Consider the following 19,201-nt stretch of genomic DNA (forward strand, 5'->3'; position numbering starts at 1 on the left):
TTAGACTAAGGGGAAAAGGAAGGCAGATTTGTAAGGGAAAGCAGGCACATGCTACAGGGGGTGTAAAATTAGACTGTCCCACTGCCCGTTGACTCAAATCTGTACTCAGCTCTTACCAATATATTTTTCAAGCATTTTCTCTGTTAATCACAAGGGCTAGGAACTCATTGTTTCCAGGGAAGTCTGTTAGATGCAACTGCATCTATGCTGAATTGGAAACCCTTTGTGTAGTAGTAGCTAAATCACTGCAAAAGCAAGCAGAAATTCTGAGAGGGAGTTTTGGACCTCAACTGTCCAAGGCTGCAACTGAGCAATAATGCATTTCCAATTGTCTTTTGAGCGTGAGAATAATCATTATTGTACTGACGCTGGTTCCAAACATGAAGCCATGCCAAAGAAGTACAGACGTTTTCCAATTGGTTTTATTAAAAGAAACTTGAGGTAAGTGAAATAATTTCAGCACCACAAGTTATGCATGACACACACATACTTCAGTTGGTTCCGCTGAATTCTTCCACCCACTCCCTCTGCTATGACAGGTGGTGATCAATGGGATCAGCACTTCTTGTGTTTTGGTGCTTTCAGGAGGTGGCCAGGCCCCATTACTGCCCACTTTCTTCATCACCTTGGTTGGAGCAAGAGAATTTCCTAGCCAGTTTTTGCAAGCAACATGGGGGACAGGACACCACCTACCACGAAGCTGCCCAAAGATATCCTGAGCACAACAGCTGCATGGCTAACAGTGCTGTTGCCAGACTTTAATTCTGGAGGCCCATCTCCAAAAGTGTGGCAACCACAGAACCAATAGGATGAGGGACTCCTTTGTGACACCCCAGTTCAGGTACAGCCTGCCATTGCTGATGGGGAAGAGTGGAGTCCAGGAATGACAACATTACCACTCTGTGTCAACAAGAAGAGTGGGGGGGGGGGGGAGAATGACCAGACAAGTGACAGAATGACTGCTCTGAAATTCACATGGTTTACAGGTTGGTCCATCCTGGAATGGCTCTCAGCTGACACCCGCCCTCCCCAAGAAAAGCATTTGACCAGTATTCAGTTGCTGTGGTGAATTAAAACAGGAGCAGTGTGAAAAGAAAGAAGGCACTGAAGCTGTAAGAGGCATCTGCTGAAAATTTAAAGTCTTTTCTGAGGCTGGGGGACAGCAGGGGCAAAATCACACTCATATTCGATTGATGGATATAAGTATAAGTGGAGCCTGTTTAGCTGCAGATTTCACAGCTGCGGATCTGGCTCAATGCAGGTCCCCTGGAACTGCTGGCCCCATCTGAACCCTCTGAAGCCATATCCACCCACAGCCTCTGGGAGCTTCAGAATGGCTGTTTCAGGCAGAAAAATGTGACTGCTGGTTTCCAGAGGGAAACCAGAAGTGACACTTTTATGCCTTAAGGCATTCTGAGGTGCAGTGCTGCCCCTGGAGGGCTTCCTCAGAATGCCTTAAAAGGTGCAAAAACATCACTTCTTGTTTGATTGGAGAGAAGCTCCTTGAAGGTTGAAAATTGTAGATTTGGTTAGCCGCGATTTTGGGTATCCACTGGGGGTCTGAGAATTGATTCCCTGTGGGTACAGAGGCCCCACTTGTACAATCTTGAGCACTGCTTGTGCCCTTACAAGAAGGGGAGGGGACTGCGTAAAACAAGACACAAATCTGCTTGTTAGGGACAAGCAGAAGTTTGAAAGCTGGGCATGTGCACACCTGTCTTATATGAAGATGCACTGCCTCTAAGGTGACTCCCGCAGTCAGCACAGCAGATTGCTGTTTGCCCAGTGCAGTCTATATACAGACTGAGCTCCTAATACCCCTTAGTGCTAGCATGTATGTTTCTACTGGCACCACTCCTTAATGGTGGGACACAGCAAAGCCCACCAGAGAAATGGTGTTCTCACATTTGTTTTCCTGTTGAAAGGACAGTGCCGCAGAGCAGCCAGGTCCCACTGGAGCTAGCATTTCTCTCTTCCTCCATAGATTTCCTGAGCATGCCAGTCTGTTGCACACAAAGTGAGTGGCAGGGATGAAATTTATGAAAGGTAGCTCACTAATTACATTGATGATGTTCTCCTCTTGAGGGTAGATGTATTGATATGAAATTTTGTGTTCTAAGGACAAAGCATGCTGTAAAAAAAACAAAACACAAGGCTGTGGAAAAGGCTACCTCCATCATGTTCTCCATGCCCCAACAGAACAACTCTATCCTGCAACCATAATATTCATGCTGCTTCCTTGACAAGTGGTGCAGAGATTGGGCACGATGACAGGAGGTCGGTCTGTGGAACTCCTTGCCACAGGATGTGGTGCTGGCGTCTAGCCTAGACGCCTTTAAAAGGGGATTGGACAAGTTTCTGGAGGAAAAATCCATTATGGGGTACAAGCCATGATGTGTATGCGCAACCTCCTGATTTTAGAAATGGGTTATGTCAGAATGCCAGATGCCAGGGAGGGCACCAGGATGAGGTCTCTTGTTTTCTGGTGTGCTCCCTGGGGCATTTGGTGGGCCGCTGTGAGATACAGGAAGCTGGACTAGATGGGCCTGTGGCCTGATCCAGTGGGGCTGTTCTTATGTTTGTTCTTATGAGGTAAGTTGTACTGCACACTATGGAAGGGAAAGAGTTTGCTGGGGTTAGGGATGGCCTTGCAACAGGGTAGTGCTACTATAATCTGCTTAAAACGGTGGGGCTTTTTTCTGCTTTATGTGACAATCAGCTCATGCTGTGTTGCACTTCTTCAGCTTGATTCATTCCAAATAAAGGTATAGCATGTCCATTCCACTATGGAATACATTAATGGAGCCTGTCCTTTTGTTTGCGAGTAACTGTAAAAGAAACAAAGATGTCCACTGAATTTGTATATTCAGGATAGGGTAGGATAAGGGGAAAGCTTTCTCTGAAAGGGCTAGAGTTCTGGAACATCTGATATTTCAATGATGGGTTTAGGGTGGGTTTCCTCTGTGCTTGTTTTAAAATGGAACTGGGCAAATGACATTGGTCCAGTCACACTTTGTCTTGTCGCAGTCATCTTTATGTATAGTTACAGGTGTAGGAAAAATGTGCTGTCCTGCCCCTTCAGTTACAAAGGAATCTGTTCTCCTCCACAGAGCACACATTTCAACTGCAAAGCTTTTCAGTTACTTGACAAGGGCTGGAGCAGCAACAGGAGAGGTGGGAGCCTTCTGCTGGGTGGACCGAAAATTGGACACATGGAGCAGGTTGTTAATCAAGTAACAGACAAACAGGACAAAAATGTATACAGGACAAGTGACTTGGGCAAAGGGACCTTCAGAGGCCCTCTTGCTTGCTCTTTAGTTTAAGACCTCAGGATACCAAGAGTACCCTTCACTGCCTTTTTTGCAAGTGCTGCACAAACAACAGTTAGTTGACAAGTTGGTCCAGTCACACTTTGTTAAATAAATAGGTATCATTACAACATCCATAAGTTAATGTGTGGGGAGCCTGTATTCCTGAACTCTCTTGTAGTGATTCAAGTCTGATTTTAAAAAAAAATTAGGAGAAAACAAAATTGAGTCCTTTTCCAGCATTTCCTCTTCATGGTGCAAAGAGATGCCCAAGTTGGGAAGGCAAGAGCAGCAGGGTGCAGCCCACTTCTGTGTAGGCAAGGCATCTGCTTACGTCGAGGCAGGAGAGTCCATTGTAGAGAGGATGCGTACAATCTCTGCCCGCTGGGTCGGTGAGATGTGCTGGGTCATGTGGACAATGGAATCCATGGCAACTTCTGGATTGGCCTGGACCAAGCTAGAAGGAGGAGAGAAAAGGTCAGGTCAGCTGCTTACAGATTGGTAGAGCTATAGTTGACTTCTCTTCAAATATTTGAGGAAGCAAATATTTGCTCTAGAAGTATGTGCTCTGATTTTATTTGACGTTTTTATGAAATCTGCCTGAATATTTAACAGGCCAACAAAGGAGAAAAACACCCCACGTTGCTACCCTCCCCCTGTTGCTCTTTTGCATGGGCTTCAGGACATGATTGAAGGAACCTTTGTTAAAAGAGTGACATGAGAGATGAAGCCATTTTGTCTTCTGTATGTGTTCAGAATATTTCCTTAAGTTTAAGAGTCTGAAGAACATAGCTGCAGCATGGGGAGAGTATTCCATAGGCAGGAGGCAATGACAAATGATGCTGGGGCTACAGCACAGTGTCAGGCACCTCCAGATCATGCTGCAAAAGACCCAACTTGGTATTTTGGAGAACCTCTGCTAGTCACTGGAGCAGTCGATACAAGTTAAGGCAGACCTCATGCCTCTGACACTATATAAGGCAGCTTCCTGGGCAAGGAGCACCCTTTCTTTGAGACTGTTTGCCTGGAAGGGCAAAATCTCCTTGCTGGCTCTGTATGGCTGCATGGCTCAGCAGGACCAGTGCATACAAGACTCAGCGCTGGTGACAGGAATAGCAGAAAGGACAGCCAAGGCAGAGGGCCAGGTTTTTTTCCTTCCCAAATTAGTTCACAACCTGCAGCCATGCGTTCAGTTTGTTTCACATATTTGCCCTTTGTTAACTGATTCAGTGACACTCCCTCAACATAAGAGTCTGATGGGCTTCTTAGGAAAGATGAGGCTTTTCTGGAGCCTGCTGCCCTCTCCTTACCTCCGTATCTGTTTGAGTATGTAGTCACGGGAGATGTACTTAATGTTCTCATCCACCACTGAGCGAGTGCCTTCTTCCTCTGTCAGTTGTTTTTCTAGCCACTCCACCAGGTCCTTGTTGTTATCCCACAAATAGGCCTGCCAAAACAAATCAGAAGTAGTTGCTAAGTAAATCGGTTGCCACCCTCTTGCCTCTGTCCGCTGCCATCCCAAACTTTAATACAGCAGGTAATCTGGGCAAGCTGACACAGCCAATAGCCATCAATTTCTAAGCAGGTATAGTTCAAAAGTAGTAAGTTGACTGCTTTTATAGTACTCCTCAAAACAGTTTTATTTTAAGCAAGGTTCTAGTCCTCATCAGTTTTGTACCACAAAGACAATAAAAGCAGGATTTTTTTTAATGAATGCTGTGCTGTTTCCCCTGCTTATAACCAATCAGGAAACCTAACCCCCATTTTAGTAGTGATGAACATTACAAGTGAGGTCAAAGTGCCGTCAGCCATGGGAGAACCTCAGTAGCACATCACAGGGGTGGGGGGTGGGGAGGCAAGATCATTTAGCTCAGTATTTGCTAGGTAGTTGACTACATAATCATTCAGGAGTGTGTTAGAAGCCTAATAGCCTTCTCCCTGCTTCTCATCTCCTCTCATTTTCTTTACAAATCATTTAAGAATCGTTAATGGTTTCGGATAAAACCAAGTACCACCATTAGCGCTCATTCATATTTATGTCATTTTATTTGGGTAATTAAACACAAAAGCTCATCATTTAAAGGTGCACTATCCTTCTCTGTTATATCGCTAACAAAGTCAAAGTCAGAATGACAATGAATTCCGCATCATGATTTAATAGGCGGTAATGTTAAAAATCATATATGAAGCCTCCCAGTGCCTCGTGGGCTGGAAACAGCTGCTGTTCTCCTTGGAGGGCGAGCCCTTGCCCTGGCAGATCTGCAGCAGCAACACAAAAGGGCTGAGCAAAGCATGCACATGCAGAAAAATACTGGTTGGATGCTAGCACCCCAACCGCAAGGACAGAGCTGTGGTATTTGCTCCTCTTAGCTCAGGAAGGTGGCAACAAGAATCAGATCAGAATGAGAAGCAGCAGCAGCAGCAAATAGGACTATTGTAGCCCCATCCTCAACATCATCTACACCTCTTTTTGACAGGTGTGGCAAATGCCGAAACTGCAGCTGATGGAACGGATTTTCTTCCTCCCTGCCTGCCCCTTAATTGTTACTCTGAAGCACACACTTGAAAAAACAGAATTTGGGCTCTCTATCTGCCTTCCTTATATTTTGTCAATGCTTTAATTTTTAAAAATGCAATAATGCGGGCCAGATGCTTACAGTTTTAAAAGATAAAGATTCTCAGGCGACCAAAAACTGTCTTGGAAGCGACATACTGTCCACCTGCCTAAAGCCATACCTGCCCATACAGTCTCTGGTTACAGGGCACAGTTTATGCAAGAAACCCTATTCTGAAATTTTTATGGACAAATGGGGAAAACTTTGATATAAAGCAGCCTGCTGCTGCCCCAGATTATCCATCCAGGAGGGTGGCAGAGGGTGGCCATTCTGCACTGAAGCCTCCACTTTTTGCAGCTGATCTTTACAGAAACTTGTTCCAGGCAGCCGCTGCCCATCATACCAGTAGGCTCTGTGTCCCAATTTCTTAGGGGAAGCGGCCACCCAGGACAAGTTTCTGAGAAGATCCGCTGCGAAAAGTGAAAGCTATGGCATGGAATGGAAAGCCTTCACTACTGATGTGCCCTAATGGGCCAGGGGTTTGGAGGCCCCTGCTATAGAGACCTGCAAAATAATATGAATTTCAAAAAGTGCATTCAGGGGCTTTATACTAGGTCCCTTGTATTTTTTTAACAAATATACTTCAGCATAAGCTGAACTGGACTATAGCTGACCCCATCAGATGCTACAAGCAACATCTTCTGGTGCATGCACACTTGTCTATATCTGTGGGGCGGAACAGTCAAAGTCACTGACCATTATTATGCGAAGTGCAGTGATAACTTTACCTACTAATGGCCATGGACCTTTCCTCTTCCAAAATATCTCAGCTTCTGTATCCAAGAAGTAAACCAGGATTAACAACGATTGTTTCACAGGCTTATTAGAAGAATTGGTTTGGAAACTAAGGATCTGGCCAATGAATTTCATGCTCCGGTAACATCACAACTTCACTACGGTAATACACAGGCCTTACCCACTCTGAAAAATTCAGTTGGTCCACAAAAGCTTCTGGAGCCGACTAAAGAGTGCCTATAAAGATTGATTCTCTTCTGTCTTCACAGGCTATCAATCTGGATCCAAGCCAAGTTCACCAAGTGCTAGTTTAGATGGTTAAAGCCCTAAACTGCCTGATTTTGGAAATATCTTGGGAGAAACCTCCCATTTAGTGGTGACATCAGTCTACCCAGGGATAGTATGGGGGCCCACGGTCTCCCAGCGATGATCTCTATCTGCCCCTATGGCTTTCGCAGTACTTGGAGAGAATTAAGGTAACTGTCTGCAACTAGGGAGCAGTCCTATTGGCTGCTAGGAAAGGGAGGAAGGAGAAAGGACTGTGGACAGGTTTGCCTTCTCCCCCCCCCCCCCCCAGCAGTCACTTAGCTCCCAGGTTGCAGGACAACTCCCTGAGAACATGGGATGATGGGAGAGTGGAGGAATTACTTCCACCCACCTGAAGCAAAAAGCCATCCAACCCACAACTAAATGGGGTGGGGAAGATGGAGCACAAAAGGGGAATAGTTTTAATCTACTTTTATAGGCTTGTCCCAAATGTTTTCCTGTGAAACATTTTTGACACAAAAGTAGGGATTTCAGGAGGATGACAGTGCTCACTGAACATTTCCACCCATTTGGCGCTCTTCACATACCACCATCTCCCTACTTCAATTCTTTTTCCTTTTCTTTCTGCTTCATTGAGTGATCCAAAGCTAATTAGGAAACACATAATGCATGCAATTATGTCAGGACACTATGTAGCCAATCAGATTTGGCAGACAAAGCCAACTCAGAGTGAGAGCAATGATTTCTGATTCATACTGCATATTGCACTCTCATACTTAATCAGGAGCAAGAAGGATGGAGTGCAAAGCATGACCACAGACTTAATAGGATTCTGGTTGAAGGAGATGACTGGAAGGGGCAAAATGAAGATTTTAACCTATTCATAGCCCCCTCCCAAAAATGGGGGTCACATTGCACAGATCAAAAACACTGGCAAAAAGCATGAAAGCCTGATTTTTTAAAAAATTTCATACTACTGTGTTTTTACATCGGTTGTTAGCCACCTTGCCTGCTTTTATGGCACAGAGAGGTGTATAAATACATTTTTTAAATGTATCAAATGTATGTATTATCTATAATTATGAATTAAGACTAGTGTATTAATAGGAGTGGTAACCCACTCTTACAGAGTGGACCTAAAGGTCTTATAATAAATTTGCATATCACCAAAACATTGAGGTAGACGTCTTTCTGAGAAATGTTAGCAAGGACATGAGCTCAAGCGCAAGATAAATTATACATTTGACAAACAAAATGTTACCATTCATTGTTAGGCAATGAGGCCATGTTTTGGAAATCCAAACGTTCTCTGTATTAGGGTGCAATCCTAACCAGCTTTCCAGCACTGGCATAGCTGTGCCAGCAGGTCATATGCTACATCCTGCAGTTGGGAGGCAGTCATAGAGGCTTCCTCAAGGTAAGGCAATGTTTGTTCCCTTACCTCGGAGCTGCACTGCCCTTACCTTGATTCGGGCATTTGTGGTTACCATTTGTGACACAACAGGCTCAAACTGCCTTAAATAAACAAGTTCAAATCCCCTCAGTATTGTGAAAGGCTGGAATTTCAGCTTGTGTTTATATTGATTTCAAATGTATTACACAAAGCCTTCTAGCTTCACTCACGCCTGTTTCTCATTTTGAGGTGAAATCACTATGTCTTTCCTTCCAACTACTTACTGGATAGAGCTAGCTGTTCCCTACTACCTGCACACAGGCATGTGCTCCAATCTCAGTTTCACTGACAAATCAGGACACAGAATTTCAATTGGTGATGGAAACTGTTGTTCAGCAATCTTGTGATAAAATCTGTGAAGTGTCTGCAACCTTGGGAAGCAACAATTGTAAGGCAACTATGCTATTTGTGGCAATTATTGTTTTAAACCTGCAAATCATTGCTTTGTGGTCCTTTCCCCCCAGATGCAACCGCCTCTACATACAAACCAAGGTGCTCACAAGCAACCATACCAGTCACTCTCCCACCCCACCTCTGCTGCCTCCTCACATTCAAACCGCAAATGCCTGGCACACTGCAGACCTGCGGAAAGCTTGGATTTACCCAAGAATCCCAAAGCTTTTAGTTTAGGCGAATATTTAATACTCTTATTAATCATTTTTAATCCGTTTGCCTTTAATTAAGAAACAGCATGATGCTTTCCTATCAACATATGCCAGGGAGCAGATTAATTGTGGCTTAAGATAACTCTCCTTGATTGGTGTAATGTATTAGCTAACTAGATGCCCAGCTTTTTTTTTGCTTTTTTTTTTAAAAAGGTGCTCAAGACGCTACCTTAGAAAGCTCAGAACCCTCCAGACGGGGGGTGGGGGTGGGAAATGTTCCCCCCTGCACACTCCCCTCTTCTCTTTCCTTTTCAGAGCCCTGAGCTCTTCAGATTCGATTTCATTTATATATTTCTCTTTCTTTTTCCCCTCTGCAAGTTGCAAACAGGAATAATATAACAGGGTGCCCCAGTAGCCACCCTGGAGACTTCCCCTTGCAAAACAGAACAAGGTTGAAAAAGGAAAGCAAAGAGGGAGGAAACTAAGAAGCTGGCAGCAAAATGATGTTATGATTTTTTTTTTAAACATAAGAACATAAGAACAGCCCCACTGGATCAGGCCACAGGCCCATCTAGTCCAGCTTCCTGTATCTCACAGAGGCCCACCAAATGCCCCAGGGAGCACACCAGAAAACAAGAGACCTCATCCTGGTGCCCTCCCTTGCATCTGGCATTCTGACATAACCCATTTCTAAAATCAGGAGGTTGCGCATACACATCATGGCTTGTACCCCATAATGGATTTTTCCTCCAGAAACCTGTCCAATCCCCTTTTAAAGGCATCTAGGCTAGACGCCAGCACCACATCCTGTGGCAAGGAGTTCCACAGACCGACCACACGCTGAGTAAAGAAATATTTTCTTGTGTCTGTCCTAACCCGCCCAACACTCAATTTTAGTGGATGTCCCCTGGTTCTGGTATTATGTGAGAGTGTAAAGAGCATCTCCCTATCCACTCTGTCCATCCCCTGCATAATTTTGTATGTCTCAATCATGTCTCCCCTCAGGCATCTCTTTTCTAGGCTGGAGAGGCCCAAACGCCATAGCCTTTCCTCATAAGGAAAGTGCCCCAGCCCCGTAATCATCTTAGTCGCTCTCTTTTGCACCTTTTCCATTTCCACTATGTCTTTTTTGAGATGCGGCGACCAGAACTGGACACAATACTCCAGGTGTGGCCTTAACATAGATTTGTACAACGGCATTATAATATTAGCTGTTTTGTTCTCAATACCCTTCCTAATGATCCCAAGCATAGAATTGGTCTTCTTCACTGCCGCCGCACATTGGGTCGACACTTTCATCGACCTGTCCACCACCACCCCAAGATCTCTCTCCTGATCTGTCACAGCTAAGAACCCATCAGCCTATATCTAAAATTTTGATTTTTTGCCCCAATGTGCATGACTTGACACTTACTGACATTGAAGCGCATCTGCCATTTTGCTGCCCATTCTGCCAGTCTGGAGAGATCTTTCTGGAGCTCCTCACAATCACTTCTGGTCTTCACCACTCGTAAAAGTTTGGTGTCGTCTGCAAACTTAGCCACCTCACTGCTCAACCCTGTCTCCAGGTCATTTATGAAGAGGTTGAAAAGCACCGGTCCCAGGACAGATCTTTGGGGCACACCACTTTTCACCTCTCTCCATTGTGAAAATTGCCCATTGACACCCACTCTCTGCTTCCTGGCCTCCAACCAGTTCTCAATCCATGAGAGGACCTGTCCTCTAATTCCCTGACTGTGGAGTTTTTTCAATAGCCTTTGGTGAGGGACCATGTCGAACGCCTTCTGAAAGTCCAGATATATAATGTCCACGGGTTCTCCCACATCCACATGCCTGTTGACCTTTTCAAAGAATTCTATAAGGTTTGTGAGGCAAGACTTACCCTTACAGAAGTCATGCTGACTCTCCCTCAGCAAGGCCTGTTCGTCTATGTGTTTTGAGATCCTATCTTTGATGAGGCATTCCACCATCTTACCCGGTATGGATGTTAGGCTGACCGGCCTATAGTTTCCTGGGTCCCCCCTCTTTCCCTTTTTAAAGATAGGCGTGACATTTGTTATCCTCCAATCTTCTGGCACCTTGGTGACGGACCTTTTTTTGTTTTCTGCTAAGATTCTATTATAAGAAGTTGGTGTGGTCTAAGCAGACCTGTGTGTGTGTGCATAAGTTTCCAAGGATTCAGCAGCTTATAGGAAAATGCCAGGGCATTCCTGGCAGAGAGATTAGACAGGAACAGCTGCCTTTGGGAATCTCCTATCTGGGCACAACTCAGCAAAGTCACATTGAACACAACTTGACTAATATGCTCCACATGGCTCAGTGGGACTCAACCATTTCTAAGCTCTAGTTCTCTATATGGGGTAATCTTTTTTGTCTGGGATAAACAGCTTCAGGCAGTAGATGGGGCCTCACATGGTGGAATGAATGTTCTGAGCCCAGGTGTCTCCCTCACACTCAACTTTTCTGTCTGCAGGTAATCTTTATATGGAGAAACTATCAAGAATGCCTCACCTACACTGAGGCCACTGAAGACCTCAGGAAGAATTGGGCCTCACTTGGGCTGGATCTAGCCCACAAGGTTTTAAACTCACTGTTATATTCTACAACGCTCATACAGCAAGGGGTCGGCGTTTCCAAAACAACATCTTAGGGTTAGCTTCTGGGTTACCTTAGCAACATGGTGGCCAGTTTGGTGGCCAGTATGTGGCAGTTTTCCATGATGCTCTGGTAATGGAGAGACTTCATGGGAGAGAGATATGGCCTACGTTGCTTCCAGTGCACCAATATGAGAAGCAACTACATCATAAGCACCACTCCCATTACATACAACACAGGACCAGCATGTAAAACAGAAACTGTGCTGCTAAGATTTAAGAAGTGGGCCAGGATAACAGAACCTCTAGGCAAGACAGGACCAGTTCACACATTCCTTAGGAACATCAAGAACTAAACCTTCCTATGTCATGAGGAAGGGGCAAGGCACTGAAGCTGTATCTCCTGACCACCAAATATTCTAAGTAGCTCTTCTCGCCCAACTTTCAGCTCCTACATTTTAGGTACTGCACATGCTCTTTCACTTGATAGTCATAAGGACTAGAAACTTGCTTTAGTAAAAAATGAAAAGGTTTGCTATTCCAAAGTTTGAGGGTGGGTTGAACATATAGTCAAAAAACTGCATTTGCAATTACCTTCACCGTGCCCTCAACTTCCACAAACCACCGTCTCAACATGGCTTGAATCTGGCCATCTGTCAGTTCTGGGTTGGCATCGTGGATTTTTTTCTTGACCAAGTCTTCCAGGAGAAGGCGTCGGATCCTCCAATAGAAGAAAGTGCGGGATGTCTTCCAATCAAGGATATCCTGGGCAAGAGAGAATGGGGGAGGAATTAAAACAGGACGGAAGAAGCCCTTGGAGCCCCATGCAACAAGGAAAAAAAAGGAGCATAGAACCATACAATTGGAAGGGGCCTCATAGGTCATCTAGTCCAACCCCCTGCTTTAGGCACGAAATTCTCTTAGAGCATCTCCAACAGGTGCTTGTCAAGCCTTTGCTTGAATATCTCTGGTCAGGGAGAGTCCACCACCTCTCTCGGCAATCTGTTCCATTGCCAAACCGCCCCAACCGTCAGGAATTTTTTCCTGATGTCTAATCAAAATCTCCTCTCTTGCAGTTTGTATTATTATTATTATTATTATTATACCGCTTTTCAACTAAAAGTTCACAAAGCGGTTTACAGAGAAAAATCAAATAACTAAATGGCTCCCTGTCCCAAAAGGGCTCACAATCTAAAAAGATGCAAATGAATACCAGCAGACAGCCACTAGAACAGACACTGCTGGGGTGAGATGGGCCAGTTACTCTCCCCCTGCTAAAGATAAGGAGCACCCACTTGAAAAAGTGCCTCTTACCCAATTAGCAGGGGTTTGTACCCACTGGTTCTAGTTCTACTTTCAGAGACAGCTGAGAATAAACTATTCCCTTCTTCCATATCACAGCCCCTTAGGTATTTGAAGAGAGCTCTCATATCCCCTCTCTGCTTTCTCTTCGCCAGGCTGAACATGCCAAGTTCCCTCAACCTTTCCTCGTAGGGCTTGTCCTCCAGCCCCCTGACCATCCTCCTCGCTCTCCTCTGAACCTGCTCCAATTTGGCTGCATCTTTCTTAAAGTGGAGTGCCCAGAATTGGACACAATACTCCAGGAGAGGTCTAACCAATGCAGAGTAAAGTGGAACCACAACTTCTCGTGACTTGGAAGCTACGGTTGTGTTAATGCAGGCTAAAATTGCATTTGCCTTTGCAGCCACATCATACTGCTGACTCATGTTCATCCTGTGATCCACCGCAACTCCAAGATCTCGTTCACATGTAGCTAACATCCCAAACCATGTATCTCTCATTTTATACCTGCATCTTTGGTTGTTTATACCCAAGTGTAAAACTTTGCAGTTATCCCTGTTGAACTTCATCTTATTCATTTCAGCCCAGTATTCCATTTTGTATAGGTCTTCCTGAAGGCTTCTACTGTCTTTTGTTTGCTACTCCTCCCAGTTTGGTGTCATTTGCAAATTTGATGAGACTCCCTTGTATCCCCTCATCCATGTCATTGATGAAGATATTAGAGAACTGGGCCCAAGACAGAGCCTTGGGGTACCCCACTCAAAACCACCCTCCAGTTTGGCGCAAAGCCATTGACACATACCCTCTGTGTACAGCCGTCCAACCAGTTGCGAATCCATCTAACGACTGAATCGTTGAACCCGTATTTTACCAACTTGCTGATTAGTATGTCATGTGGGACCTTGTCAAATGCTTTACTGAAATCAAGATATATTACATCTACTGCATTCCCACAGAGCAGGTGAAGTGCCAACAGGGGAGCAGTCAGCTGACTCACCTCATTAGTGCCAGTGGCCAGAGTTCATGGCCTAGTCCAGGGGTCTCCAAACCCCAGCCCCAGGGACCAGATGCAGCCTGCGGTGAGCCTCTATCCGGCCCGTGGCCAGCCTCTGATCCCGAGAGCCTCTGGCCCAGCTGACCAAACACAACCACAGTTGTGCTTTTGGGGTGGGGGAATGCGGGTCCATTTAAGTGTGTGCTTTATTTCTTGGGCTGTGTTCATGCTTGGAGAAGTCCTGGACATTTGAGCCCATTCATTTATTCATTCATCTAAGTTCCACTTCTAATGCATTTGTTTAAATTATATATTTAATTTTTTTCCCGGCCCTCACCACTATGCCAGGTATTTGATGTGGCCCTTCAGCCGTAAAGTTTAGAGACCCCTGGCCTAGTCTAAGCCCTGGTTGTGGGCTTGCTGGAGGAACCTGGCTGGCCCTTGGGGGAAACAGGATGCTGGACTCTATGGGCCCCTCTTTGGCTTTATCCAGCCAAGCTCCACTTACGTTAAGACATAGTACAAGCAAAAATCCTGCTGCATCAGGCCAAAGGTCCATCTAGTCCAGCATCCCATTTCCCCCAGCCAGGTACTTCCAGGAAGCATACAAGCAGAGTAGAAAGGCAAACTGCTGTCTTCTGTTGCTGCACCTCAGTGCTCAGTTCTCAAGGTATCCTGCCTCTGAATTCACAGGCATCACAGGGCCACCACGACTAGCAGCCACTGATGAACTGGGCCTGCATGAATGGGTTTGATCCCCTTGGAAGGGACCCAAAGTATAGTTGAGATACTGAAGGGGTTCACTTCTGGGCTAGCTGTTGATTTCTGCCATTTGTCACCTTTCAAAAGTGCTGGAAACATTCAAACTGAGAGAACAGACTATTCCTCCAAAGCCATTGAGAGCTTTCGCACTTTCAGATTTTTTTTCCCATATGAAAGATGCCAGAACAAGCCATGTTGGTACAGGTCTCCCAGCCCACCTCTTCTAGATTTCAGCCCACAAGGACTTCCTCAGTGATAATGCAGTGCATGTCTGCACACGCTGGAGCTTTTGACAGTAGCAGTAAGAAAGGGATTCATAATACTTACCGTAATGACACCCTTCTCCTGCATCCGGCCAGGCGTGTCGTGCAAGTCAGCAAACTGCACAGCTACCTGATGGTAAATGGGAATTAGGAATTCCTCCCGTTCCTTCAGCTTGGTCTCCAGTTCCTTCCGCTCAGTCGGGCTTAGCTCCGGGGTGCCTGAAATCAAACAAAAAGACGCCTGTCAGAGACCCCAGGAGGCAAGAGAAAGAAAGGGAGCGAAAGATGCACAAGAAAAGAGCAAAGGCACAGAGAGCAAACACCACTCTCAGCTGGCTCCCTCAGCTTAGAAACAAGCATTTACTCGGGTGCGCTCACAGGTGAATGAACAATCAAGTGTCCCAAACTGCCTCACTCTCACTACCTGCTCCCCCACTGTTGCCCAGTGCAGTGTCCCAGTATCAGTGAAGTGACTCAACATGGCAGAATCAAATCTATTTATAGAGACACAGGCAAGTCCAAGAAGATAAATTCCACTAAAAGCACATTTTATGCAATATAAGCAAATCTTTGCACTAGATAGCAGCTCATGTGGATTATCCTGCTGCTGCTTCCAGGTTTTACGAGTCTGGTTTCTAAGGCGAGGGTGGAAGTACATGGAGGTTGGGGATAAAGTGAATTTTAGAGGTGAGGAATAGCAACCATGGGAAAGGCAGGAGAGTGGGACTCTCAACCCAGTGGAACAACAGCTGCATGGGTAATGACTGACATCATTTGCTGACACTATACCACCCACCTAGTTCACTTTTAAAGCTATTATAATTTATAATTTAAATTTTGAATAAAAACACATAATGCCACTTTCTGCACTTCTAACTTTTGGAAAACAGAAATCCAGAAAACCCCAAAATTTTCCTACCTCTAGGTATGCCTTAACCATGAACATGAACATGTCGTAATTATTAGTGGCTATCCCCACATCATCTGGTAGTAAACATCATACACTAATTTCAAGCTGAGTGAAGAAGTTATTCTTTTGGTCACTCCCAAACCTATTGGGAATCATCTTCATTAGCTTACCATAACTAGAACCGCTTGGAACAGGGGTTCCCAACTTTTTAGCATTGGGACCCCAAAAAAAAAAAGTTTCACTTTACCATCTGCTTAAGCCTTTGTGGCTATACTGATGATTGGACAGCAGTGCTCCTACCAAGTAGCAGGTTGATTAACCCTTGATGCACATAGCTTCATCTGCCTTGTCAGTTTCATAACCTGCCAAAAATTGGTGGGCCACAGACCCACAGGTTGGGAACCACTGCCTAGGTGTCCAAAGTTTTTGGCAGGAGGGCCACATCAGCTCTCTGACACTGTGCTGGGGGCCAGGGAAAAAAAGAATTAATTTACATTTCAAATTTGAATAAATTTACATAAATGAATATTTTTGAGATGGAACTTATATGAATGAATGAAGGTCTTGCAATAACTCAGGGACTATAAAAGGCCTTGCACAAAGCAAGGCTGGCCTTTACTGCCGCTACTGCATCACAGACGTGAAACAGCAAGCAACAGAGGTAGCCCTCATCCCACAGCTCACGTGAGAGGTCCAACAGTTGCCCTCACACTGAAATCAGTTGCATTGGGCCAGAGCGGGCTCCAGCAAATCTTCGAGGGCCAGAGGCTCATTGGAGACTGGGGGCTCCCTGAGGGCCGCATTGACAGGCCTCGAGGGCCGCAAGTGGTTCCAGGGCCGGGATTTGGGCACCCCTGGCCTAGAACATAAGAAATTATATTAGGCAGACCAGATGAGTAGAGGAACAGTTCAGTTACTGAATGCTCAAGTAACCGAGGCATTGTCAATGGGCAAAGCCAAGCCATAAAGAAAAAATTCCTTATGGAGTCATAGGAGGATAAAAAATCCATGTAGTATGTCCAGGAAGTGGTAGGGAAAGCACAACAACACTCCATACAAACAGGATAAAAATCCTCACTTAGGAGGACTGTGTCTCTGGGCCACAGTATTTCTAATCTCAGTGCATCTCAATGAGCACTCAATACACAGCAGCATGTCCCATTTCTGAAAATGACTATTGTTGTGCCCTCATCTGTGCAGCAGTGCATGTGCCCCCAAACACCAGCCTATTTTTGGCCTATTAAAATTGGTAAAGTATCATGTCTCCTGATGCTGCTGCTGTATAATGATTTTAAAAAGTTACAGGAACTTTGAAAGCAGGAAGTGACTGGTTATGATGTTAAGACTGAGCCTGCACCGCAGACAGTTCCCTGCTGGGAAATAGAGAATAGATGCCTGTGCACTCTCTCTCTCTCTCTCTCGTTGCCAAGAAATTTAAGAGACTTCGAGCCAAATTAGATGTAATGCCTAACGTATGATCAACCTCTCTTTCCAGGGTGTAAAGGATTTTCGTCAAACTTGTAATGGGAGGATCTAGTCTACAGTGCAGCAAATGCACCTTTGGGAGCAAACAAGTTTTGGAGGCCCTTTCCAGCAGGCAAATGCTGGGGGGGGGGGGCAAGGGTGAAGGCCTCTAATCCACCCACACCATCATCCCAATCCACACAGAACAGCTCCAAAAGGGAGGAATAAAGAGGCATTCACCAGTCACAACCATGGCTGAAATCCAACACCGGAATTAGAATAGTGAAACAAAGGCACACAAACACTAAACCAGCCCATTCAGTGGACCACAGGCCACATGCTGGATACCACATTGGAAACAGTGGTGAGCAATCACCACCTGGGATCCACTGAGCTAGAGGAGATGATTACTTTGAAATCCTTCTGTTTATCTCCTTACTTTCTAGACAAAAAGAAAAAAAGGTACCGCAGCAAGCAGGTTTTAGACTGGTAAAAACTGTAGCTCAAATCCTTATTTTAATACAATATTTAGAGCAGGGGTGCCCAAACCCCGGCCCAGAGGCCATTTGCAGCTCTCCGGGACTCCTAATCCAGCCTGCAGGGAGCACCCAGTCTCCAATGAGCCTCTGGCCCTTCAGAGACTTGCTGGAGCCTGTGCTGGTCTGACCCAACTGCTCAACGTCTCGCATGAGCTGTGGGATGAGGGCACTGCTTGCTGTTTCACGTCTGTGATGCAGCAGTGAAGGAAAGGCTGGCCTTGCTTTGTGCAAGGCCTTTTAAACATCTTGAGCTATTGCAGGACCTTCATCGATTCATAAAAGTTCCATCTCTAATATATTCATTTATGTAAATTTATTCAAATTTGAAATATAAAAATACTTTTTTCCAGCCCCCAACACAATGTCAGAGAGATGATGTGGCCCTCCTGCCAAAACCTTTGGACACCCCTGATACAGAGGGTGGCTTTGAATTAAAGTAAGTTACAGGAGTGGTGTTTATAGATCTTACTGCAGCCTACAATATGGTTAATCATGCTACCCTGCTGAAGAAAGTCTATCATCTTCCAAAGGATTTGTAAGATGGACAACAGACATGTGGATGCGGGAGAACCTGTGGATATATCTGGATTTTCAGAAGGCGTTTGACATGGTTCCTCACCAAAGGCTGCTGAGAAAACTTCAGTCAGGAAATTAGAGGGCAGGGCCTCTTACGGATTAGGAATTGGTTGAGGTCCAGAAAACAGATAGTGGGTGTCAATGGGCAGTTTTCACAATGGAGAGAGGTGAAAAGCGGTGTGCCATAGGGTTCTGTCCTGGGACCAGTGCTTTTCAATTTGTTCATAGGGACTGAGAGGAGCTCCAGAAGGCTCTCTCCAAACTGGGAGAATGGGCAGCAAAATGGTAGATGGGTTTCAACGTAGGTAAGTGTAGTGTAATGCACATTGTAATGGCTACACATCCAAACTTCACATATAGGATAATGGGATCTGAGCTGTCTATGACAGCTCAGGAGAGAGACCTTGGGGTGCTGGTAGACAGCTCGATGAAAATGTCAACTCAATGTGCGGCGGCACTGAAGAAGGCCAATTCCATGCTAGGGATCATTAAAAAGGATCATGCTGATACATATACATGGGGCTCCGGAGTTCAGAGAGAGCAAGATACACATGAACACGCATTGATTGCAACAATACATTTTCACATTTTGCAATGTGTTGGCATGCCCCCATATTTTTCAAATTTAACATAAGTACACCTAGAGGATTTTAACAAAGTGTTTGTGTTGGTCTTGCCATAGTGATTTTTAATATGAAGTGATTTCTTAAAACAAAATAAATTATCCTGCCTTAGCCACTGTGGTTAAGGAAGCCAACACTCCTGTATTCCAGACCATCCGCCACCCTCGTGTTGTCAAGGTAAGCCGAGCCAG

At 45.2% G+C, this 19,201-nt stretch overlaps 1 protein-coding gene across 4 annotated transcripts in view; it reads right to left on the reverse strand.

Annotated features, from left to right (window-relative positions):
- Positions 1-404: 404 nt before the first annotated feature.
- Positions 405-19,201, reverse strand: part of ACACA (acetyl-CoA carboxylase alpha) — a 205,017-nt gene continuing 186,220 nt past the window's right edge. For all 4 annotated transcript variants that reach the window (XM_066636059.1, XM_066636060.1, XM_066636061.1 and 1 more), the window contains 4 exons: positions 14,963-15,117; positions 12,172-12,342; positions 4,619-4,755; positions 405-3,765 (listed from right to left, as the gene is read on the reverse strand). In XM_066636059.1, the coding sequence (XP_066492156.1) occupies positions 3,639-3,765; positions 4,619-4,755; positions 12,172-12,342; positions 14,963-15,117 (590 nt within the window). In that variant the 3' untranslated portion in view covers positions 405-3,638. The remainder of the gene's footprint in view (positions 3,766-4,618; positions 4,756-12,171; positions 12,343-14,962; positions 15,118-19,201) is intronic.

This window comes from Tiliqua scincoides, chromosome 8 (genome assembly GCF_035046505.1).
Source record: "Tiliqua scincoides isolate rTilSci1 chromosome 8, rTilSci1.hap2, whole genome shotgun sequence".
Classification (NCBI taxonomy): domain Eukaryota; kingdom Metazoa; phylum Chordata; class Lepidosauria; order Squamata; family Scincidae; genus Tiliqua; species Tiliqua scincoides.